The 26,856-nt window shown below is 41.1% G+C and overlaps 2 protein-coding genes across 2 annotated transcripts in view; one reads left to right on the top strand and one right to left on the bottom strand.

Annotated features, from left to right (window-relative positions):
* The window catches only part of polr1d (RNA polymerase I and III subunit D), a 30,298-nt gene extending 6,802 nt beyond the window's left edge, over positions 1–23,496 (top strand). Inside the window, exons 2-5 of the mRNA XM_072595001.1 lie at positions 13,965–14,062; positions 17,809–17,885; positions 22,189–22,271; positions 23,371–23,496. Coding sequence (XP_072451102.1) covers positions 13,965–14,062; positions 17,809–17,885; positions 22,189–22,271; positions 23,371–23,430 — 318 coding nt within the window. The 3' untranslated portion in view covers positions 23,431–23,496. The remainder of the gene's footprint in view (positions 1–13,964; positions 14,063–17,808; positions 17,886–22,188; positions 22,272–23,370) is intronic.
* Positions 23,497–23,588: 92 nt separating this feature from the next.
* The window catches only part of LOC140495838 (endothelin receptor type B-like), a 47,230-nt gene continuing 43,962 nt past the window's right edge, over positions 23,589–26,856 (bottom strand). The window contains exon 8 of the mRNA XM_072594994.1: positions 23,589–26,310. Within this exon, the coding sequence (XP_072451095.1) occupies positions 26,164–26,310 (147 nt within the window). The 3' untranslated portion in view covers positions 23,589–26,163. The remainder of the gene's footprint in view (positions 26,311–26,856) is intronic.

Raw genomic sequence — 26,856 nt, 5'->3', positions numbered from 1 at the left:
ACACACTTCCTTTTTTTTTATAGAGCAAAATTATGGAAAACTGGTGGTTCTAAATTCCAGTACTTAAGAGCTAAAGCAGGAGGGCGAAAAGGGGACATGAGATAACTCTATTTGCCAAAGCTATTTGGGCGGCATGGTGGCACAGTGGTTAGCACTGCTGCCTCACAGTGCCAGAGACCTGGGTTCAATTTCCGCCTCAGGCGACTGACTGTGTGGAGTTTGCACGTTCTCCCCGTGTCTGCATGGGTTTCCTCCGGGTGCTCTGGTTTCCTCCCACAGTCCAAAGATGTGCAGGTCAGGTGAATTGGCCATGCTAAATTGCCCGTAGTGTAGGTAAGGGGTAGATGTAAGGGTATGGGTGGGTTGCGCTTCGGCGGGGCGGTGTGGTCTTGTTGGGCCGAAGGGCCTGTTTCCACACTGTAAGTAATCTAATCTAATCTAAGGAGAATCCAAAGGGTTTTTACAAATACATTAAGGACAAAAGGGTAACTAGGAAGAGAATAGGGCCCCTCGAAGATCAGGCAGCATCCAACGAGCAGCGAAATCAACGTTTCGGGCAAAAGCCCATCATCAGGAATAAATGCAGTGAGCCTGCAGCATGGAGAGATAAGCTAGAGGAGGGTGGGGGTGGGGAGAGAGTAGCATAGAGTACAATGGGTGAGTGGGGGAGGAGATGAAGGTGATAGGTCAAAGAGAAGAGGATGGAGTGGATAGGTGGAAAAGAAGATAGGCAGGTCGGACAAGTCAAGGAGACAGTAAGTGAGCTGGAAGTTTGAAACTAGGATGAGGTGGGGGAAGGGGAAATGAGGAAGCTGTTGAAGTCCACATTGATGCCCTGGGGTTGAAGTGTTCCAAGGCGGAAGATGAGGCGTTCTTCCTCCAGGCGTCTGGTGGTGAGGGAGCGGCGGTGAAGGAGGCCCAGGACCTCCATGTCCTCGGCAGAGTGGGAGGGGGAGTTGAAATGTTGGGCCACGGGGCGGTTTGGTTGATTGGTGCGGGTGTCTCGGAGATGTTCCCTAAAGCGCTCTGCTAGGAGGCGCCCAGTCTCCCCAATGTAGAGGAGACCACATCGGGAGCAACGGATACAATAAATGATATTGGTGGATGTGCAGGTGAAACTTTGATGGATGTGGAAGGCTCCTTTAGGGCCTTGGATAGAGGTGAGGGAGGAGGTGTGGGCACAGGTTTTACAGTTCCTGCGGTGGCAGGGGAAAGTGCCAGAATGGGAGGGTGGGTCGTAGGGGGGTGTGGACCTGACCAGGTAGTCACGGAGGGAACGGTCTTTGCGGAAGGCGGAAAGGGGTGGGGAGGGAAATATATCCCTGGTGGTGGGGTCTTTTTGGAGGTGGCGGAAATGTCGGTGGATGATTTGGTTGATGCGAAGGTTTGTAGGGTGGAAGGTGAGCACCAGGGGCGTTCTGTCCTTGTTACGGTTGGAGGGGTGGGGTCTGAGGGCGGAGGTGCGGGATGTGGACGAGATGCGTAGAACCGGTTCTACCTCCTTCCCAAGAGAACCCCGCACTGCCCGGTTCTACCTCCTTCCCAAGAGAACCCCGCACTGCCCGGTTCTACCTCCTTCCCAAGATCCACAAGCCTGACCACCCTGGCCGACCCATTGTCTCAGCATGCTCCTGCCCCACTGAACTCATCTCGACCTACCTTGACACTGTCCTATCCCCCCTAGTCCAGGAACTCCCCACATACGTTCGAGACACCACCCACGCCCTCCACCTCCTCCAAGACTTCCGTTTCCCCGGCCCCCAACGCCTTATCTTCACTATGGATATCCAATCCCTCTACACCTCCATTCGCCATGACCAGGGCCTCCAAGCCCTCCGTTTTTTCCTCTCCAAACGTCCCCAACAGTACCCTTCCACTGACACTCTCATTCGTTTGGCCGAACTGGTCCTCACCCTTAACAATTTCTCCTTTGAATCCTCCCACTTCCTCCAGACCAAAGGCGTAGCCATGGGCACACGTATGGGCCCCAGCTATGCCTGTCTCTTTGTTGGCTATGTAGAACAGTTGATCTTCCGTAATTACACCGGCACCACTCCCCACCTCTTCCTCCGCTACATTGATGACTGCATTGGTGCCACCTCGTGCTCCCGCGAGGAGGTTGAGCAATTCATCAACTTCACCAACACATTCCACCCTGACCTTAAATTTACCTGGACTATCTCTGACACCTCACTCCCCTTCCTGGACCTCTCCATCTCCATTAGTGACGACCGACTTGACACTGACATTTTTTACAAACCCACTGACTCCCATAGCTACCTGGATTACACCTCTTCCCACCCTATCTCTTGCAAAAATGCCATCCCGTATTCCCAATTTCTCCGCCTCCGCCGTATCTGCTCCCAGGAGGACCAGTTCCACCATAGGACACACCAGATGGCCTCCTTCTTTAGAGACCGCAATTTCCCTTCCCATGTGGTTAAAGATGCCCTCCAACGCATCTCGTCCACATCCCGCACCTCCGCCCTCAGACCCCACCCCTCCAACCGTAACAAGGACAGAACGCCCCTGGTGCTCACCTTCCACCCTACAAACCTTCGCATCAACCAAATCATCCACCGACATTTCCGCCACCTCCAAAAAGACCCCACCACCAGGGATATATTTCCCTCCCCACCCCTTTCCACCTTCCGCAAAGACCGTTCCCTCCGTGACTACCTGGTCAGGTCCACACCCCCCTACGACCCACCCTCCCATTCTGGCACTTTCCCCTGCCACCGCAGGAACTGTAAAACCTGTGCCCACACCTCCTCCCTCACCTCTATCCAAGGCCCTAAAGGAGCCTTCCACATCCATCAAAGTTTCACCTGCACATCCACCAATATCATTTATTGTATCCGTTGCTCCCGATGTGGTCTCCTCTACATTGGGGAGACTGGGCGCCTCCTAGCAGAGCGCTTTAGGGAACATCTCCGAGACACCCGCACCAATCAACCAAACCGCCCCGTGGCCCAACATTTCAACTCCCCCTCCCACTCTGCCGAGGACATGGAGGTCCTGGGCCTCCTTCACCGCCGCTCCCTCACCACCAGACGCCTGGAGGAAGAACGCCTCATCTTCCGCCTCGGAACACTTCAACCCCAGGGCATCAATGTGGACTTCAACAGCTTCCTCATTTCCCCTTCCCCCACCTCATCCTAGTTTCAAACTTCCAGCTCACTTACTGTCTCCTTGACTTGTCCGACCTGCCTATCTTCTTTTCCACCTATCCACTCCACCCTCTCCTCCTTGACCTATCACCTTCATCTCCTCCCCCACTCACCCATTGTACTCTATGCTACTCTCTCCCCACCCCCACCCTCCTCTAGCTTATCTCTCCATGCTGCAGGCTCACTGCCTTTATTCCTGATGAAGGGCTTTTGCCCGAAACGTTGATTTCGCTGCTCGTTGGATGCTGCCTGAACTGCTGTGCTCTTCCAGCACCACTAATCCAGTATTTGATTTTCAGCATCTGCAGTCATTGTTTTTACCCCTCGAAGATCAGCAAGGCGGCCTTTGTGTGGAGCCTCAGGAGATGGGGGAGATACTAAATGAGTATTTTGCATCAGTATTTACTGTGGAAAAGGACATGGAAGTTGAAGAATGTAGGGAAATAGATAATGACATCTTGAAAAATGTTCATATTACAGAGGAAGAAGTGCTGGATGTCTTGAAACGTATAAAAGTGGATAAATCCCCAGGACCTGATCAGGTGTACCCTAGAACTCTGTGGGAAGCTAGAGAAATGATTGCTGGGCCTCTTGCTGAGATATTTGGATCATCGATAGTCACAGGTGAGGTGCCGGAACGTTGGCTAAAGTGGTGCCACTGTTTAAGAAGGGTGGTAAGGACAAGCCAGGGGACTATAGACCACTGAGCCTGACGTCAGTGGTGGGCAAGTTGTTGGATGGAATCCTAAGGGACAGGATGTACATGTATTTGGAAAGGCAAGGACTGATTAGGGATAGTCAACATGGCTTTGTGCATGGGAAATCATGTCACGCACATTTGATTGAGTTTTTGAAGAAGTAACAAAGAGGATTGATGAGGGCAGAACAGTGAACGTAACGTATATGGACTTCAGTTAGGCATTCGACAAGGTTCCCCATGGGAGACTGGTTAGCAAGGTTAGATCTCACAGAATACAGGGAGAACTAGCCATTTGGAGACAGAACTGGCTGAAAGGTAGAACACAGAGGGAGGTGATGGAGGGTAGTTTTTCAGACTGGAGGCCTGTGACCAGTGGCGTGCCACAAGGGTCGGTGTTGGGTCCACTACTTTTCTTCATTTTATATAAATGACTTGAATGTGAGCATAAGAGGTATAGTTAGTAAGTTTGCAGATGACACCAAAATCTGTGGTGTAGTGGATAGTGAAGAAGGTTAATTCTGATTACAATAGGATCTTGATCAGATGGGCCAATGGGCTGAGAAGTGGGAGATGGAGTTTAATTTAGATAAATGTGAGATGCTGCATTTTGGAAAGCAAATCTTAACAGGACTTATATACTTAATAGTAAGATCCAGGGGAGTGTTGCTGAATATAGAGAGCTTGGAGTGCAAGTTCATAGCTCCTTGAAAGTGGCGTCACAGGTAGATAAGATAGTGAAGAAGGTGTTTGGTATACTTTCCTTTATTGATCAGAGTATTGAGTACAGGAGTTGGGAGGTCATGTTGCAGCTGTACAGGACATTGGTTAGGCCATTATTGGAATTTTGTGTGCAATTCTGGTCTCCTTCCTATCGGAAAGATGTTGCGAAACTTGAAAGGGTTCAGAAACGATTTACAAGGATGTTGCTAAGGTTGGAGGATTTGAGCTATAGGGAGAGGTTGAATAGGCTAGGGCTGTTTTCCCAGAGTGTCAGAGGCTGAGGGGTGACCTTATAAAGGTTTATAAAGTCATGAAAGGCATGGATAGGATAAATAGACAAAGTCTCTTCTCTGGGGTGGGGGAGTCCAGAACTAAAGAGCATAAGTTTTGGGTGAGAGAGTAAAGATATAAAAGAGACCTAAGGGGCAACCTTTTCATGTAGAGGGTGCTACGTGTATGGAATGAGCTGCCAGAGGAACATTTAAAAGGCATCTGGATGGATATATGAATAGGAAGGGTTTGGAGGGATATGGGCCGGGTGCTGGCAGTTGGGACTAGATTGGGTTGGGATATCTGGTCGGCATGGACAAGCTGGACCGAAAGATCTGTTTCCATGCTGTACATCTCTATGACTCTGTGACTCTATTTTGGTTATAATCTCACAGACTGATAAGCCCAGGAGTATATGGATTTGCACATTTACAACAAGTGACAGCACAGTTAGAGACTGTTTTGGAAAATGGTAGGATTGTTATTGGAAAATAGGATTGAAAATGGCGGAAGGTCCTTTATCTTATCTCAGGGAATCTTGTACAATAGCACTGAAACATTTAACAATATTGTCAATTATACTTTTTTAACTTTATTTTGCTGTTTGAGACTTCCACAAGTCATTCCTATAATACAGAAATTTTTGCTTTCCCAGTATCCTGGTAAAATATAAACACCGAATGCTAAGGAAACTCAATAGGTCTGGCAACATCTGTGTACAGAGAAACAGTTAATGTTTCAAGCTGGTATAACTTCTTCAGAGCTGAATCTTACCAGTAAGATATGTCAACAACAACAAAAACGTTTAGTTCTATAACACTTTCTAACATTTGGAAACCTTCCAAAATTTTGCATAAGGAGTGGGAAGTAAAGCCATAATTGAGCATGTGCTAGTGAAGTAACTGTATTCCAAGCAGTGGATTTTTAAATTACTTTTAAATATGGCATAGCGGAGAAGAGAGATTTACATAGAGTAGTGGAGTGTTATTGTCAGGAATTTATGATGAGGGAATTAATATCGTTGGTTTAAGAAAACCAGTGGCAAGTGTTGTAGTAAAGGTCATGGTGGATGTGTAGGTTGAAGCAAAGAGAAGCCTTGGGACCATCTTTTTTGGCTGATTGTACATAATAGAAAATTTAAATGGTACAGATATAAACAAGAGCAAATGTTGTTTATAGAGGAGAAGGTGTACAGTCAGGTGTTTTATTTGCTGTGCTGCATGGGAGATGGTGTGGGGTGATTAAAGTGTGGGTCTTGATGTTGCAGACAGTTCAGTGTCTTGGTCATACTGAATGGGGCAGAAAGAAGTTTGTGATGATCTTACGCTGGAAGCAGTCTGCCATTCAATAGGAGAATGGCAGATCATCTATCTGTGATATTCCCACTTTCTCTCCATACCATTTATGCCTTGAATATCTAAAAAAATTAAAAGTCTCTTTCTTGAATATACTCACTGAACTGGCGTCCTAAGGATTCTGTGGTGGCAAATTCCACAAGTTGACTACACCGAATGAAGAAATCTTTTGTTATCTTAGTCCTAAGTGGCTGACTTCATATCCTGAGACTGTGATCTTGGTTGATGGATTCTTCAATCGGGGAAACGTACTTCCTGCATCTAGTCTGTCTAGCTCTGTTAGAGTTTTACATGGTTTAATCAGATCCTCTCTCACTCTTCTCCTCCCTCGTGAATACAGGCCCAGTCGAACCAATCTGTTCCTAGTTTTACCAATGTCAGTAATAGCCTTGTGACCTTTGCTACATTCTATGGCAAGTATATCATTTCTTAGGTAGAAACCAAAACTGCACACAATACTCCAGCTGCAGCCTTACCGAGATCCTGTATAACTCCATTAAGACCACCCCTACTTCTAAACTCAAAATCCTCTTGCAATGAAGTTCAACATTTTGTTTGCCTTCCTAATTGCTTTCTGCACCTGCTTGTTTACTTTTATTGAGTGGTGTACAAGAACAACCAATTCCTTTTGTAAGTCCACATTTCCCAATATATCACCATTTAAATCATACTGTCTTTCTGTTTTTCATACTACAAGTATATAAGTTCATATTTAGCTGTGCAGTATTGCCTCTGTCTTATAGGAACAAATCAATGCAGTGTTGAAATCTGTACCGATAACAGAAAAGGCTGGAAATCAGTGGTCAGGCAGCATCTGTGGAAAGAGAATAAACTAATGTTTTGAGTCTGGATGGCTCCTCATCAGAGTTGATGTGAAATGTAGAGGAGATGCACTTATGCAATACTGGGAGAGTGGAGTGCTTGGTCATTCCTGAAGAAGGGATTATGTCCGAAACGTCAATTCTCCTGCTCCTCGGATGTTGCCTGGCCTGCTGCGGTTTTCCAGCACCACACTTTTCAACTCTGGTCTCCAGCATCTGCAGTCCTTTTCTCCTGCTTGGTGAGAAAGGGTGCTTGTAGTGCAGATTAATCTGATGTTCAAGCCTTGCTCAAATTGAATAAATCGTATATTTTTCTACACCTGCTTAGGTGCCTGAAGTCACTGGAGAAAAAGCTACTGTAATTTTGAACAAGGGGAAAGCTGTCAACATCAGGTCACAGAGTGTAACCTTCCATATCAATCAATCATGCAGTCAAAGCTATTCAAGGTCATTGGTTGGGTATACTATTGCTTCATGAGATGCTTTACCCTGCAAGTGGCAAACTTAAGTGGTGCCATGTGAGCAAATTCACCTTTGGCAGGAAAGATAAAGCATATGATAACCAAATGGATATGCATGTCACATACACACATGATTTAGCAATATATAAAAGGAACTGATGAGAATAAGCATTGTTTACTTCTTCAGTAAGCAGTTTTTAATCACTAACTTTAGATAAATGTGGCAGAGGTAACCTGATTTTGTTTTAAGTGATAGATACAGATGCCAGGAGAGCTTTACAGGTCCATTAATGTTTCTGTCAGGTTCTAGGAGATCTTGACAGGAGATCCTGAGCCAAATCTTCTCTTAAATGCCCCTATTCACCAGAAGTCTGTTTTAGGGACAACAGAAAGAGGCATTCCTAATTCTGCTGCTGCAGCCTTTATTGTGTGCATTCATAGAATGTTGGAGCACAGAAGAAAGCCAGTCATTTATGCCCATACCAGAACACTTCAAAGGAGCTGTACACTCAATTGGAATGTGAGAATAGCCGAACAATGGTGTGTCTAACTGCCAAACTGGAGAGAATAGACCGTTCTACTGGGGGGAGGAGGACAGAGGGGCGGAGCAGAGAAGAGAGGACATGGTGACAGAGAATGCAACAAGTAAAGCTGGAAGAAATGGGAGTGAGTACACAGTCTGAAGGTGTTGAACTCATTAAGTCCAGAAGACCGAAGATGAGCTGTTGTTCCTCAACTTGAGCTGAGATTCCTTGGAGCATTGCAGCGTACCAAGGACAGACAAGTGGGCATGTGAGCAGGATTCTTTGGCTACAGCAAGGTCATGGCCATGCTTGTACATGGACTGGAGGTGTTCTGCAAAGTGTTCACCAAGTCTGCGTTTGGTTTCTCCAATGTAGAGTAGGCCACATTGGGTGCAGCGAATGCAACTTACCAGATTAGAGGAGATACAGGTGAAATGCTGCTTCAGTTGGAAAGACTGTGTTTATGTTTAGGCCCTTGGACAGTGAGCAGGGAAGAGGTGAAGGGGAAATTACATGGGAAGGTGCTGTGGGAAGCGGGGTGGTCTTGGTGGACGAGAAATGGACTAGGATGTCCTGGAGAGAACGGTCCCTGTAAAATGCATACGGGGAGTGAGGAGATGGTGTATTAAGTGGTGATGTTCTACGGGATGAAAATTGAGGGCAAGGGGGACCCAATCCATGCTGTTGAGTGGGCAAAGGCCATAGTACAGGTAATAGGTTGAATGTGGTTGAGGGCTCTGTCAAAGACAGTGGGTGAGAAAGCATGATAATGGAAGAAGGAAGCCAAGTGAGCAGTGCTGTTTTAGAAGGTGGCACTCATTAAACTTGTTTAGATTATTCTGAAGTCTCTTTGAAACCTCCTTACAACTCACAGTCCCACCTAGTTTTATGTCATCAACAAACTTAGAAATATTGCGTATGGTTCTCTCATCCAAGTGATATGTTATATATCGTGAATAGCTGGGGCTGTAGCACTCACCCCTGCAGTATACCTCTAGTTGCTGCCTGCCAGACCAAAGACCAGTTTATTTCTCATTTCACGTGGACACAGACATACACGCACACACCCCTCTGTCCCTGGCACACCGATTGTCTGAGCCTGCTCCTGCCGGACAGACCTTTTGTTCTGTCTTAATCTTTCCCTGTTCTGTCCCTTCCCACTTACATCTGCCATTCATCTGAAACTTCATGTTGGTTTCAATGCTTCCACTTTACTGCCACCAGCCTACACCACATACATGCAATCCCTGTACATGTCTGTTTCCCATCAAGGTGATCTTGGGGTTCTCCACTTCTTCCATACCCCAGATACCTACACCCTCTTCTGCTTGCTGCGTTTGTCCTTACTTAGAACAACAACTCATTTAACTCGTCTCACTTTCTTCAGGTCAAAATTGTGGCCATGGGTACTTATATGGGCCCCAATTGTGCCTGTCTCTTTGTGGGTTACATGGAACACTCAGTGTTCCAATCCTACTTCTTGTCCTTCCTTCCTCACAACTCTCTCTCAGTAACATCGATGACCTGTTCAATGTTACTTTCCTCTCTCATCTGGAATTGGAGAAAAGGTCAATTTTGCTTCCGATTTCCACCCTGCTCCCCATTTTTGACGACTCCTTTCCCTTCCTCCACACCTCTCTTTCCATTTCTGGGGGTAGGCTAGCTACTGATTCCCACAGTTATCTTGACTATACATACTCATACCCTGCTCTCTGTAAGGCCTCTATCTCCATCTCATGTGTTTTGATAGTGCCACCTTTTGCAGAGGGCCTGGTAAATGTCTTGCTTTTTTCCTCAACCAAGGATTCCCCATCATCGTGGTTGGCTGAGCGCTCAGCCATATCCAACCCTTTTCTTGCACCCTACCTTAGCCCCTTCCCTCCCCTCTCATAACAACAATAGAGTCCCCCTATTCCTCACTATCCATCCCGTCAGCTTCCACATCCAAGGATCATAAGTGTCATTTCCCATACCTCCCAAAGATATGCCACAACCAGATGCACATCCCCCTCCCATTCCTTGTCAGCCTTAGCAGAAACTGTTCCCTCTGGGACACCCTGGTCCACTCCTCCACTCCAAACACCCCACCACACACCAGTGCCATCTTCTGATGCGACTGCAGAAGGTGCAACACTGCCCGTTAATCGCGTCTCTCTTCTCTATCTAAGGCATTGGACACACCTCCCAAGTGAAGCAGCAATTTACCTGCACTTCATTCAATGTTGCCTGCTTACAATGTAATCTCCTCTATACTGGGGAGACTTAACACAGATTAGGTGACCACGTTGCTGAACAACTATGCTCTGTCTGTTAAAAATGATCCTGGGCTTTCAGTTGCCTATCACTTCAATACAATGCCATGTTCCAGTGTTGTCATTTCTGTTTCAGGCCTACTGCTGACCTCCAGTGAGTCTCAACAAAAAGTGGAGGATCAGCAGCACATCTTTAGCCGAGGCATCTCATGGCCTTCAGGACTCAACATTGCATTTCACAATTTCAGAATGTGAACAACCTCGCCCTTTTATTAGCTTTCCCCACACTCCTAAATCCTGATCTATATGAGTTGTTCTCAGCACAGCCAACTGTTTTTAAACACTTTGCACTCCACCTAACTGTTCAGTTTATCATCAGCAGTCTCTATATGCCTATCCTCTTTTTTTTTTTCTCTCTCTCACTTTCTTAAGAAGGGTCATTGCACTCAAAACATTCATTTTGTTTTCTCTCTACAGATGCTAACAGACCTACTGTATTTCTGCAGCACTTTATGATTTTGTTTAAGATTATTAAGTAATCTTTTCTCATTGCCCAATACCCAGTCTAGTTTAGGGTGTAGGTTTGCTCGCTGAGCTGTAGGTTTGATATCCAGACATTTCATTACCTGGCTAGGTAACATCATCAGTGGCGACCTCCAAGTGAAGCGAAGCTGTTGTCTCCTGCTTTCTATTTATATGTTTGTCCTGGATGGGGTTCCTGGTGATGTCATTTCCTGTTTGTTTTCTGAGGGGTAGTTAGATGGTATCTAGATCTATATGTTTGTTTATGGGGTTGTGGTTGGAGTGCCAGGCCTCTAGGAATTCTCTGGCATGTCTTTGCTTAGCCTGTCCCAGGATAAATGTGTTGTCCCAATCAAAATGGTGGGTTTTTTTCATCCGTGTGTAGGACTACAATGGAGAAGTTAGCCACCAGGATACATGAACACCAGCTAGCCACAAAAAGACACGAACCTCTCTCCCTCGTCGCCCTACACACGGATGAAAAAAAACATCATTTTGACTCGGACAACACATCTATCCTGGGACAGGCTAAACAAAGACATGCCAGAGAATTTCTAGAGGCCTGGCACTCCAACCACAACTCCATGAACACATAGATCTAGATGCCATCTATCAAACCCTCAGAAAACGAACAGGAAATGACAGCTCAGCGAGCAAACCTACACCGTAAACCTCAACCTGAGCTACAAACCTTGCAAAAACCCAGTCTAGTATAGTCTCTCTAGCTGGCTCCTCAGCATATTCATCTAAAAAATAATCTCACACACAGTCTAGGAAGTTTTTGTCCACAGTATTGTTGCTACTTTGGTTTGTCTAATCTATATGTCAGTTACAAACAACCACCTGTAATTACAGCTGAACCTTTTTATGCATGTGTCTCTGATCTCTTGTTTAATTTGTTGCTTTCTATCTCTGCTACTGATTGGCAGCCTAGACAACATCCATCAATGTTTTCTGACCATGAGAGTGTGTTTATCTCCACCCATGAAGATTCCATATTATGATTTTCTAAACCAATACCCTGCCTCGGTATTGCATTGATATTTTGTCCTTTACCAATATTGCTGCCCACATTTCCCTATTTGTCTCTCTTTCCTAAATATTAAATATGCTGGACATTTCAGTTCCCATCCTTGGTTGCTCTGTACGCATGTCTACATAATTGCATCTGTATCATAATTGTATATCCGTAAGTATATATCTATTTGCGCTGATTGTTCATCTATTTCCTTTCGAATACTCTGTGCATTAAGATACAATGCCTTTAACTTTGGGAATTTTGCAGAATGTTTTAAGAACGTTTTAACTTTTGTGTCTATTCTGAATAGCAGGGCTTGATTTCCAGTCCTGTACTCCAGTGAGTTGTGATGTGATAAGTGTAGAGGTTCAAGGATTGCTGAATATCATGGGTGGAGCTGGAACACAAAGGCTGGAATCTCACTTGGAATTCATACAGTATAAATCAAAGTAACAGACAGTTGCTGAAAAAGGAGATGTACAAAACGTTTAGTACGTGCAGAAGAACCTCGAATATCTGAAGGATGCAAGTGGGAAGTATTTCGTTCCGTTAATCAAATTCCGGATAATCGAATGCCAGATAAAATAGTTCAGCCAAACATCAGGACCTTGCGATCTTGCTGGCTAATCCAATATTCAAATAATCAGTTGCCAGATAATCGAGGTTCCTCTGTATATACTTCATCGAACGTGAGAGAAAGTGAAAGCAGTGGAGGTGAATAAGGCAAAAGAGACAAACAGAAAAGTCAAATTTCTTCAAACTGGGAATTCTTAGGAAAGAATTCTGACAGTGCTTGCATCTTGGGAGTGATTTTCATTAGTGGTTGTTATAAATAATTTGAAATGTTCCATGTTATAGTAGTACCACAGGGAACCTTCTAGTGGTATTGCAATGTTTTTAATGATTCTCCACATTGCTTTTTGGAAAGAACTTAGGTCCTGCAGGAGCAGAAGAAAGAGTGGAAGAGTATACTACGCTGAGGCCTGGCCTATTTTAACCCCCAAGCCCCCTTTTAATTTCTGGCAAGACCATTATTCCTGAATCCCCTTACTAGAGCCATGTTGGCCGTGGCTGCAACATTCCTTTACTTTCCATGTTTCTCTATCTCTACATTGAAAATAGAGGTCTTGAGCTTGCTGGGCCATTCATTATGATTGGCTGATCATTGAGTTCAATATCCTAATCCTGACTTCTGCCCCCATATTCCTTGATCCCTTTAACAACAAGAGCTCTCTCTACTATTTCCTTGAAAACACATAATGTTTTGGTCTCAGGCAAATTCTGTGGTATGAATTCCACAGGCTCACTAAATACGAGGGAATTCCCTGGCACCAATGATGTCATGCATTCTATTCTGTTGACCCGTGGAGTTCTGAACCCGTCTGTCATAACGTACAAACAGGCCTATAACAATGAGATCCATTTTGCCTCTTCCATTTCCCTGCAGCTCAGTAAAGCCCTTTCATTTGGTCTTCCCTCTTCTTGCCTCTACCAGAATGCAAAGCCTACAGTGCAACACCTGCAATTTAAAGCAAGTTTCAGAGAAAATCTAAAAAGATATTTTCAAAACATCTCAACAATCCAGATGAATGCTGCTTTAACTAATTTCTAACCTCGTCATTCTCTTCTTTATGCTTCAAATTATGATCAGAAGTGTCAGCTCTGAGTCACTCCAAATTGTTGTCAGGATCCTGAACACATCACCAGACCTATTTGAATATGTTCTCAAGCCTCTTTATCTGTTTCTGTTCAATCAACTTCCTGTTTATGGTATTACATTCCCTTTAATACCATGTTTCTTAATTTTATCAGCAGGCAAAATATTTTTGAAGTCGAAGTACGCTACACTTACCCCTTTCACTGAGTCTTCTTTATTGATACAGTTCCATAATTCCCATATTACTTATTATTGCTAAAGGGGCTAACAATATTTCAGAATCTGTGTACTCAGGATATATATGCTGTAATAATTGTTATTTTGCAGTGGAAAGGGTACTCAGGATTTTTTTTGTTGTGATCTTAACAGACATTTTGTAATCAAAGAAGTGAACAATAATTATAGGAACATGGAACTTTTTTGCATTGGGTGGGAGGATGGAATCAATACTTTCTTGCATTCATGGATTATTTGTTAGTCTGCGTCTCTTCCAGGTCCAAGCAGAAGGTTGTGATGATTCAAGCGTTACATTTGTGTTGCATGATGAGGACCACACACTCGGGAATGCTCTACGATATATGATTATGAAGAAGTAAGCAGTTTAGATATCTGTAATTGAATATTTGGAAATACTCTATTGGAAAGTTTAGGCCAAGGAACACGATTAGCACTCGTTAATTCAGATCCAGAATTGAAATGAAATATTTTAAATTGGAACGTATGAATGTTTTTATTTAATTTTAACAATTTTTCTTTTATATAATTGTGATGTATTTTGATGAGAAACAGTGAGAAATAATCTGTGAATAGACTGTTTGGTCAGTGTGGGATTAGATTAATACATGATTACAGTTGGAATTCTGTCCCAGTGTTTTTTTTCCCTCAATTGATTTATGAGGAGAGCAAACTATATCAAAAAGAACAGAAATAAAAGCCACAGCAAATACGTATATGCTTTATCCATTTCCCATTCACACAGTCAACATAATTTATCCTACAGATAGCAACAGGGTAGGATTACATTGGTTCCATTGCCAAATTTAATTGAAATCATTCCAACTCTCCTCTTTCAGAAGCTTCCGTAAATAACTTCTATTCCATCTGTATTTGCACACCAGACTTTTTGGAGTATATTCTGTTGTAACTTTTATGTGTAACATGAGACTACTGATAAAAGGTCACAAGTCTGAAACCTTAACTCTGTTTCTGTATTCACTGATGTTGCCTGATGAGCTGAGCATGTCCAGAGTTTAGGTTTCCAGCACGCTCAGTATTTTCCTTTTATATTTTTAATATTTGTTCATGCAATGTGAGCATTACTAGCATTAGATGCCCACCTTTAATTGACCAGTGATGATCTTCTCATGGGCATGTTTTTCTTCTTTTGGTTGTATTTTAATGTACCAATTATTTTATTAAAAATAAACAGATTGACAAACTCGTCCAAACAGTACACAAAGCAATGTGTTTTGAACCAATAAATTTTGTTACACCAAACGAAACCAGTTTGGAAATAAGGAAAGGCTGATCAATCCAATTTCTTTATCCATATATATCAATCCAGTCTAGATAGCAAACCAGAGCTGAACAGTGTTCAATCTGGCCATTTTCTCAAGGTAGATGAGATGATTCCAAACTTGTACTGCAATATTCCAAGAAGTTGGGGCCATTTAGTCCCCATCTGACTTTGTGTTTAGTATAAGTGAAGAATTATGTTTTGGAAATTTGCTGCACAAATCTGGACATTGTAGAATAATAGTGTACAGATTCAAAAAGTGATTAAAAGACTAATCAAGTGTTGAACTTTACTTCGAAGTAATTGGAATTCCAAAGTAAAGAAGTTATGCTTCAGTTGCACAGAGCCTTCTCCAGAACTTATCTGAATAGCTGATGTTATAGTCCAGGCCAGATCCCCTGAAAACATTTTAAGAAAGTAAGCTGGACCTTAACTTTGCTAGTTGAAAGCAGATGTAACGTGGATATCCAGGAGTGGTGCAGCTGGTCAAACCACATAGTTTTAAACAAAGCAGAATTTATTTACAAGATTACTGGATGAAACACCAACAAAAGAGAACAGAATAATTTAACCTATCTGAAAACCCAACAGATTATGCCAATTTAACGATGCTGTTTCCAATACTTGCAACAATCCCCATAAATACCCCTTGGCACAGAAGGTAAAATCAAACACTGGGTCTTAAAGGAGAGAAGTGAGAGAGAGTGAAGGTCAGCATAGACCTGCTTCTCTTGGGTCCAGTAGCTTCACAACATGACCTCTTTCAGTGAATAGCCAGACTGCCAAAAACCCAATCAAACCAGAGAAATGCTGAGCTGGGAGAACTGGCTACTCCCCTTCCATTATACAAGTGTTTAATTTTAAACCTTGAAAGCCTTTTTCCTGAGGCAGTATCTGTTAGCTGTAACCAAATTGGCCCTAAAACCCATCAAACTTGGACTTTTCAGAATCTGTGTCTTTTCCAATCTTTTTGGGGGAAAAGAAAAGCCAAGGACACCATAACTTTATTAGAGGAGCAACATCATCAGAGGTTCAGGTTTGAGTATTGAACCTAAGGAAAGCTGCAATAGCTATGGAAAGGATACAGTACTAATTAACCAGAATAATGCAAGAGCTTAAGGTGTTCAATTATAAAGACAGATTACATTAACAATACTTCTACTCCTTTTGGTAGAAGGTTGAGGGGTAATTGAATAATGTTTTTTTAACAAAGGGAAAATCTTTGCTCATTGGAGAAAGGATTGTGATGCTTTGGGTTGGATTGTAAATGATAACTGCCTATAATACTCCTGCAGTTGCCACAGTGTATCTATTACCACATTTCTCTCTCTTGAAAGTTCTAATATTCTGTAACTGACACTAATAGACTGAAATCTATATAAACTTCCCAGTTTGTAGAAGAATGAGCAATGTTTTCAAGAATGACTTAAGCCAAAAGGGCATTTATGGATATAATTAAAATAAAGAACTGCATGCGCTACAAATCTGAAACACAACAGAAATTACTGGAGGAACTCAGCAGGTTTGGTAGCATCTGTGGAAAGAAAATAGAATTAACATTTCGAGTCCAGTGAGTCCTTTCTGAAGAAGGATCATGGGAATTTAAGGAATTCTGTGCAGTCTTTTCAGCCTCTTTTTTTATTCTTTCAATGACCTATAACAATAACTCATTTAACCTTGTGCTTCAAAAGCAACCATTGCGTGATGTAACTACTCTGCATGTGGATCGTGCCAGAGTTATTTTTTTTAGATAATTAAAATTAGTTTAAGTTTAAAAGCTTCATATCTTTAAGCTGTAGTCTATAATTTTTCGAATATAGTTGTAATAGTGGATCAACTATATGTTCATTGTATTTTCTCTCGCACGCACACACACACACACACACACACACACACACACACACACAAAACACATGTGGGTGGAGTGAAAGGAAATCTCTGTCCTTTAGTCTCGTTTCTCCAGGTTCTTTTCACTTCTTTGAAGTTGTGTTATGTACAATTGGTACATTAACTGCAAAGTTTCTTTATTACTAGTTAAAGAGCACAGCTTACATCAACTTGTGAGGGAAGATAAATTGGCTTTCTTCAGGCCTTGGGTATTTTACTGGCAGGTAAGACACACCATCTATCCTTGCAGCAGTCTGAAGGCTTCAGCCAGTATCTTTCCCACCCGCAAGCTGTTCAGCTACTCAGGAGTCACAGATATTTGTTATCAAGCTGTTAGGTTTTGGCATCCTTAATTGGTCATAAATCCACAAGTCAATCAACAACTTGTTGCAGGAAACCTCTCGCTTTGTATATGCTTCTTGGTACAAACAGCCTCCCTCAGTGCTTGAACAAAGCAGCAGTGTAAACCGTCCTTGCAACAAGTTTCAGTTTTTAATTGTATAGCAATTCCTTCCTCGGGGCTTTGCTGTAAGATAGTAATTTTCCCATTTCACAATGAAACATAGCAAAAAAAGATATGGGCTTTACATATCTCAATTTAAAAGTGAGATGGAAACATTCAATAATCTGGATCTGTATATGGAAAGCCAAGATTGAAGAAATCCCTATTACTCATCATTGTAGCTCTCCCCCTTCTCTTGACCCACTTTGGTAACAATTGGTTTCATGGAAAAGGATTCCATTATGTTTTCTGTTTTAGATTGTAGAAATTTCAGGTGTAACATTCTGGGACAAAGATCATTTAAACCAGAGTGCAAAGAATATCCGTTGGAAATGAAATGTCTTTTAAAACTACAGAATAGTTTTACAATCTGGTGAAAAAGAGATTTTTAATTTTACTATTCACTTTTTAATCCTAATTTCTTTCTTCTCAGCCCAGAGGTAGAATTTTGTGGCTATAGCATCACTCATCCTTCAGAAAGCAAAATTAACTTGAGAATTCAAACAAGAGGTAATTCCTGTATTTGATCTAATAAGCCCTTCTAACTGATTTGTGGAAGTCTTCATTGTTGATTAATCTTTTGTCTTATGCTCTGTACATCTTTCTTATTTCCCTGCTGTCGTTGATTGTTGCATGTACATACTGCACATGTAATATTCATGACCTATGTACTAAGTGCATGCTTTTGTTTCTATATGGATATATGGTGAGAAATATTGTTAATCAGAAAATGAGATGTGATAATTTTGAGAAATTCAGACAATTCATTAATAAGCTGTCAAACAGTTCAGTGGAGAGCCTGCAATTATGTCTAAGATGCCCAGTTTTTTTCTGATTGTCATGACAAGATTACTATCAAATGAATCTGTTGATTTCTACAAATCTCAAATATTTAAACTTTCAATAGTCTCTAGTTTTCTATCTTCATCTCTTCTAAAGGCTCGTGCTTGGAGTGCAATTGAATGTGAACTAAAGCACTGCAGAATCACAGGACCATAGAAAAATTACAGCACAGAAAGAGGCCATATAATTCATCTTGTCAATACTAGCTGCGCATTCTAACCTGACTTTCCAGAATGTGGTCTGTATCTTTTGCATGTTTCAAGCTCTTCTGATACATATTCATTCTGGAGTAGCACTGACCATGAAAAGTCCTCGAGGTCTTTTCCTAGATGAGGTGGCCAATTTAACATGAAAACTCCAAATTATTAAACTATCCCACCCTGCGTTTACAGTAGACACTTAACCATGGTTTATAAAGTATCTGATCAAATACATCACGCTGCTTTAAAAGTATACATCCAAGAGGAAATTAAAAATTATTCTTAATGGAATTATTAATGGAGACAAGAATATTAATGGATGTTTCAATGTATGACAGAAAGTGGCAGGTGGGCTTCCTCTCACCATCATCCCCAAGCTTTGCCATGCAACTGCGTTTCTCCTACTTATTCCTTATTCTTTGTGATTTCATATTCTAGGTTCATACTGAGGGGCACAGGCAACCTCAGGTTCCTCTTCCTTTCAGCTAACTACCTATTTGAACCCCATCATCTTTTTTTTTCTAAATATAGAACTTGCTGATTGCTATATTTCTGAAAGTGAGGTCATCAGCTTTTTTGGCTGCTTTCCACCAAGTCATCCACCCATACAAGCTGTCATTTCTCATCACTTTGCAGGTTTTCTCACATTCATCTCCTCTCCTCTCATTTCCTCCATGACTCTATCATCTTCTGACCGTTGACGTTGTCTGTTCTTGACTCATTAATACATTTCTTTCCTTTGTCATTATCTCCTTTCCATTGTAAAATTTTTTGTCACCCTTCCTCAATACATCCATCCACCTTGTGCATCATTATCTTTTCGCTTCACTTTCATATCTTCAGGCCTCTTCTGCCTCCTAGCTTGTGTGCTCATTTCTCTGAAAGCTTCCTTTTTGAGTTTCTCCAGTTCACTTAAATGTTGCTAGTTGTTTTTATAAATGGCATCTTCTGTGACCATAACGTATAATTTCCCCCCTCGATCTCTTTGCAATGTTTGAGTAAGTTGACAGTCATCTTTCACACCTTTACCATTTGTTAAACTCCTAATTGAACTGCATTTGCCTTGATTACAGCATTGGAATTCAGTAAACCCCAACAATACCTTGTATCTATTCTCATTGGAGTAATTTCAAAAGTCATCCAAAGTTCAATTCTATCTCTCTTTTTCCTATTGATATGTTGTTTCTCAACAATATCATCTGTAGATATGTATTCACCTTTCATTTATACTCTTAACACCAGATCTACAACATCAATATCATACTTGAATCACTGACCGCTTGATGCTCACACAGCACTTGTTTGACAACAATTCTTGGATGAGGTCCAACTGTCTTCAAATTGACATTGGAGACCAAAAAAGTCATTATTTTCAGTTCCTACATAGAATCAATAGGAAGAAGCAAGAGTTTATTTACCTTAGAGGCATTTGTTCAGACTGTACCAGATTATACAAAGCCTTTGTATCTGTTCCACCCTGATTTGAGTTTCAAATCTGACATCCCTTCCTTCATTAATTTCTTAGTTCCAACATTGTCTACTCCAGCCTCTTTGTTACTGAAATGCTTATCCTTTATTTTTAACTTTCAGAAGCTGTTATTCAATGCGAGAGTTTCTGTTTTTCCATGTTCCAACATGTCCAAAATGTTGCTTCTTATATCATGTCCTACTCTAAATACACTCTTCCAATATTGCTGAAGCATACTAATTTGCTGTCCGCTTGTGCTCATTTTCAAATAATTTCATTGCCTGATACTTTTCTATGACTACAGTTTCTTCCTGCTTTAAGTGATTAAGTGCTTTAACTTTGTATTTAAGCTCTCTTTGCATCGCCATTGCTGGTTGATCCTTCCATTGTCTTGACTTTACAATATGGTGCTCTTTTCATAAACCACTTCACCAGTTTGTTGAAATCCTATGCTTTTGACCAGGGATTGAATACCCAGTCTTTCACTTCTGCCAATATACATTTCTCTAATTTTTTTTTGTTGTGCGGCACATTTTTTTAACATTATGGAGACTGTATAAATGTTAGTTACTCTTATTTGTCCATGGAGGATGGTGCAACTGATTATCTTTATTCATATTCTCACCTGACATCGAAGCATCTACTTGGAGTATACTGGGTTTTTCTCTCTGTGACCCCAAGTATGCTGTGGTCAATTGGTCACAAAATCAGTCCTCTGTGCTGGCTCAGTTTGGCTATTTCTGCAACACGTACATAGAATCATAGAGATGTACAGCATGGAAACAGACCCTTCGGTCCAACCTGTCCATGCTGACCAGATACCCAACCCAATCTAGTCCCACCTGCCAGCACCCGGCCCATATCCCTCCAACATAATTGATCCTCTAAGTTAATTGTTGCCATGGCTTAGCACAACATTTATAAATGCATTTGTGCTTTCCAGTTGGGTTACTCAATACCTTTATTTTGTGTCAAAAGCCTTTATATTGTATCTGGCTCACAAAAGTGAAACCTGCAACAAGCAAAAGCTTTAGGCCTCCTAGAATAGTTTCTGTCCTAATCTCAGATCTATTTCAGACAGGCTTAAATTAATTATCCCTAATTTTTGTTTATTAATGAAGATATAGGGGAGTCAAATGAGTTAGGATGTTGCATTTGTGAAGATGATATGCCTTGTGCCCTGCATAATGCTGAATGCATTCCCAAATAATTAAGTTCTACATTAAATAGGACAATTTCAAGAACTTGTTTTGTGTAATTTGTACTTTGCATTGCTGAAGATGCATTGTGCTGGGAAACAATCCGGCATCTTTCAATTTGATGCATGCTACCAGATGTTTCAATATACCATTTTGCAATGGTCCAAATGCACCGAATACTTGCACTGCTATCACCGAACTCCAATAATTCCCCAAAGCTTTTGGCTGTGATTATTTATTTTCCATTTCATGAGGATGTTCTGTACCTGTCAGGAAAGTGAGATTGATGGTTTGGCCAGGATACAAGGTTATCTTTTAAATGGCTTTCTTTCCCCTAAGCCAACAAAAGTATTTGGGATTTTGTCCAGTCAAGGTCATTCTGTGGAATTAGGGAATGAAATTCACTATCCTGAGTTCTGACTGTACCTGAAGCTATTCTGAGGGAACATGATCCCATTTGTAAATGTTTGTACCTAAAGATTTTAGAAAAACATTTTACATCCCTTCTTGGACTTTGACTTATTCCATGAATAAATGACTAGAAATGCATAACAACATGAACAGTTGTGTTCAATGAGAGCTGTAATCCTGATGACACATGATCAAACAAAACAAACTAATGAATGGTTACATCTGTTTTTCACTTTTGCTGCTTTCAGCTCTGCTGGTTTCTGCACAAGTATCCCAACTCTTCAACTAGGTTTATTGTTTGTGACTATAAGCACTGCATTCTAGAGTATTATATCATAATAAAAGACTCTTTATTTTTTATTATTGTTAAACACATACATCCAGTCAAGTAGTTGTCATAGTGGAGAAAGTACAACAGCAAGCACTGCATCCCACTGCATGTGTGTCCCTGAAATGTTGCATCAGTCCATAAGCTGTAACTATATGACAATATTCATATTTTAATTGTGGATAAACTTTCAGGAGTGTTAATATATGTGAATCTATGGAAAGTCTGTAAAACATAGAAACAATTTCAATTGTGAAAAGCCTGTAGGGAATGGTGTATTAGAGTTGCATATTGTAAATGTGAAACAGAATGCTGCAGTGAACTGGAAGGAGTTAATTACAATGTACTGTGAATTATTTTGCAGGCGGAATTCCATCTGTAGAGCCTCTTCGCAAAGGTCTCAATGAACTAATGACTGTCTGTCAACATGTGCTGAATACATTTGAGGTTAGTCTCAAATTCACTGAACAATTCCTAAGACACAGAAAGCTGCAACACTGAAAATGAGATTCTGCAAATTATTCAAAATTATTTGCTTGTGTCTGAGTCTATTCAATCATTTGTTGTTAACATTGTCTTGCAATAGCTGTATGTTTAAGATTAGCATTTTCCTGCATCAATGGATTCAACTGTTATTAGTGACATGAGTGAATGTTTTAAAAATGCTGACCATGAAACTACTGTATGGTTTTAAAATTTAACTGGCTTACTGATAACCTTTTGGGGAAGGAAATGTGCTGTCTTTACCTCATCTGGTTTAAATGTCTCTTTCCCCCACCTCCTCACAACTTCCTGTGTCCAGTTGGGAAATTCAATCTGGAGTGGGAAGGTTCCCATTCTGCTGCCAATAGACCCTTACGTAGGTAATCTATGCCCACTGCCACCACTTGTATATTCCAGCAGTGATAAGTGGGGAAATCACCATGCTTGAAAAACAAAAAGCAAGCCTGATTCTGTTTACCAGCAGGCTCCCAGGGGAGGTTCAGTCATTCAAAGGCACACCGTTCCTGATCGAGGAATCCAATGCTGAGAAGCTGCTTGTCTTAACTCCATGGAGAAAGCAGGGTTGGGCATTATTGAGATGGCCATTGCTGCAAGTGGAACTGAAACTAGTGTATTTGGTATCTTTATACTTCTTTCACTATACATTTTACCACCATTCCTGGAGCAACAAGGACACTTATGATACCCAGGAAACAGTTCAAATTATCCTAATTCTTGCCCTCTGCTTTTGTAGGATATATCACCAAAAATTGCAATAATAAATTATTCAACCTGAAGCAAAAGTTTGTTTTATTACATTTGTATTGACATCACAATATTAAGAAAGATTGTATACATGTAGGGTAACTATTGATAGTTGAATTATAAGTGCATTTCCAATAACTTTGAGAGTATATATTTCAATTGCATCATTCAGGAAGTTCTTATTCTTCCCAATTTGAAGCTATCGGTACTGAGATATACTTTCACAGAACTATCAGCTTGTTGCAACACATTCTGCCTGACTGTCACATTCCTAATTCTGATTAATTTCTTCTTTTAGGTCAGTATTAAGGAATATAAAGAGCAACATAGACAAGGAGAAGCAATGGATCAATTGTGATAAGCTACATTCTTTGCTGTACACTTTTGTATTTTGAAAAATAAACATTAAAAATTTATTTTAAAATTTGTTTGATGACTTAAAGTAGTCTTCACAGAAACCCTATCATCCCAGTTGAATGCAGCTGATTTTCTGGATGCATTTAATTTCCCAGGTTGATCATCTTCTCTTGGTTTTTTAAATCAGATTGTTGAGTTTGAAATTCCAGATACATAGCAAGTCCAACTCCAGATTAGATTAACTTGTGTTAGGTCTTTTTCTCTACATTTTCTGTTATGTCCAGCTGCTTATAAACATACAACAGGCATGCAGTGCAATTTGACAGATCTAAGGGGACTTTTGTGGATGTGAACCCCCCCCCCTTAGGCAAGGTAAACACTGTCAGTTAAGGGCATATAGTACTAGCAATAAAGGGTATACTGTAAACAGCTTAAAAGGATGCACACTGAAAAATAGTTATCTTCTTGAGTTAAAAAATGTTTGGATACTTTCTCTGGTTAGAATTGAATCAAGTTAATATGGGTAAAATTTAATTTAATTGTGAGCAATGGCCTTCTCTCTCTAAGTTGTTCCAGGTACGACAATACACTTGTGATTGGATTAATCCCTCTCTCAAATAGCAGTGTGTAAGTATGCTTTTCCTGTTTATGTTCCTGCTAACTGGAAAAAAAATTAGTTTCAGTCTTTAAGAATGTAGTTTATCAAACTTTTAGAAGTGTTTCATTTCAACCAAGGAATTTGTCAATAATAGCTAGCTGTTTTTAACATGAGTTTGTAATGGGGTTGTTGGCCTACGTCTGTCTAAATCACTCTAATGACCCAAAGCATTAACTTTTTCTTTTGCTACAGATGCTGCCAGATTTGCTCAGTTTCTCCTGCTTAAACTACTGCAGTACATCTGGTGCAGACACATCTATACTGCTGTTTGGATGGAAGTTCCAAGATTTTGACTGAGTAACAACGAGGGAATAATGATATAGTTCAAAATCTTTATTTTGTGTGGCTAGGAGGAGAACTAATGGATGGTGTTCCCATGTGTTTGCTGTCTTAAACTTCTAGATTTTAGAAGTTTTGAAAAGTGCTAATAAAAGGGGCTTATGGAATTGCTGTGGTGCATCTGTATATGCACTGTTGCCGTTTTGGGTGGGTTGTGGAGAGAATACCTGTTTTAAATTGACAGATGAGTTGTTGATCAGGTTGACTGATTTATCCTGATGCTGTTGAGCTGCAGTCATCCAGGCAAGTGGAGAGTATTTATCACACTTCTGATTTGGCATTGCAAATGGTGGACAGGCTTTGACAAGTTAGGAGATGAATTACTTATCTCAGCATTACCAGTCTCTGATCTGCTGATGTAACTATACTATTTATATAGCTGGTCCTATTCAGTTTCTCGTAAATGGTAACCCAAGACGTGAAATTGAGGGTTCAGTAATCATAATGTAATGTCAAGGGAATGTGGCTAGATTCTATCTTATTGGAGGTGGTCATTGCTTGGAAGTTGTGTGATGTGTATGTTTGCCATTTATTAGCTCAAGCATGGATGTTATCCAGGTCTTGCTGCTCATCACACAGATGGCTTCAGTGTCCAAAGAGTTATAAATTTTACTGAATATTCAGCTGTAACCAATGGACACCTCTACTCTGACCTTTTAATGGAAGGAATGTAATTAAGGAAGTAGCTGAAGACAGTAGGGCTGCTGATACAACCCTGAGAATTTCTTGCACTGATAGCTAGGGACTGAGATGATTAGATTACATCAGTCACGACCGTGTTTGTTTGAACTAGATATGACTAACCAGTGGAAGAGATTTTTCCTGATTTCTATTGACTTCAGTTTTCTTGGGGTTACTTGGTACCATGCTTATTCAAGGGCCATCTTGATGTTAAGGGTAGTCACCTTTCACATCGCTATTCAGTTCAATTTATTTGTTCATGTTTGGACCAAGATTGTAATGCATGCCAAGAGCCAAATGGCCCTGACATAAGCCAAACTGAGCATCAGTGAACTGTACAAGTGGCACTTGACAGATGTTGTCATCAACTTGCTGATGATGGAAAATAGCCGAATGGATAATTGGTTGGTTGGTTTGATTTGTCCTGCTTTTTTTGTTCGGTTGGTGTGGACTTGTTGGCCTGTTTCCATACTGTAGGGATTCTATGATTCTCTATACCATGGCAATTTTCCACAATATCAGGTTGATGCCAGTGTTTTAACTGTATGGAAAGCTTAGCAAGGGGCATGGCTAGTTCTGGGGCTCTTCATTTCTAATTTTACAGATTCAAAGTGGGCATGCCATCTAGGAGTAAGGTAACTCTCCCAGTGGATTGGTACATAAATACCTGTAACTGCAACTAAAATTTCTTGGAAATATAGCATTGTTTAAACTTCTAATGGTTAGAATCTTTATGAAAAAAGTCTGCTTTTCAGTTTCTTACTTTTTAAAGAGCTTTTGGCCGTTAGCATAAACTATTTATATTTTATTTTTGTTCTCTATGGCAATTAAACATTTATGTAGGTGATCAATAAAAGATGAACATTTTATATTGGAATATAGAGAGCACAGTCAAAGCATTTGCTTTATTCATGCCTGCAAATATTCAGAGACTCACAATGTGTAGACAGACATCTCCTTTGGATCTTCCAAAACAAAATGCAAGTTCACGTATGAAACTGACCTATGTGGCAGTGAAAGCCGGGAAGTGTTTTCTCCTTTTCTTTAAAAAAAGGCTCATGATGAACTGTACTTGTTACTGAAGCGTGAGCTGCTCCGATCCAGGCCATTTGCATGGCTGTTGGCTTTCCATTTGACAACAGCCATTCTCTCATCCATTGGTGTGCTCAGAGCTGGCCGCTGACACCAGCAACACAAGCAAGACTGTGGTAATAAGGAAATAAATTTAGCAGAAAATTAACAGATTGGGGGGGGAAACCCATGCAGACACTGGGAGAATGTGCAAACTCCACACAGACAGTCGCCCGAAGCAGGAATTGAACCCAGGTCCCTGGCGCTGTGAGGTAACCGTGCTAACCACTGAGCCACTATGCCACCCTAATAGAATAAGATAGTGATTTAATAATAAAAGTATTTTAAATGTTACTTGTATAAACATGAACCAGTATAGATGACTGCCTGAAGACAGAGAAAAATGGGGCAGAACTGAAAGTCATTAAATTTTGAAAAAAATTGGAGCTCCTGGAGGGTGAGAGCTGAGGGTTATTTAACAAGTGAATGTTAGCAAAGCTGTTATTGGATTAAAAACATGAACATACAGATTACCGGCAGAAGTAAGTTACTCAGCCCCTTGAGCCTGCTCTGCCATGACTACTTCACATTCCTACCTACAGCAATAACCTCTCATATTCTTTGCATAGCTATTTTCCTTTGTCTTAAACATATCTAAAAATACTGCTTTCACCATCT

Source organism: Chiloscyllium punctatum, chromosome 25 (assembly GCF_047496795.1).
Source record: "Chiloscyllium punctatum isolate Juve2018m chromosome 25, sChiPun1.3, whole genome shotgun sequence".
Taxonomy (NCBI): Eukaryota; Metazoa; Chordata; class Chondrichthyes; order Orectolobiformes; family Hemiscylliidae; genus Chiloscyllium; species Chiloscyllium punctatum.
The sequence above is the reverse complement of the archived record's forward strand: the minus strand, read 5'-3'. Positions and strand labels throughout refer to the sequence as shown.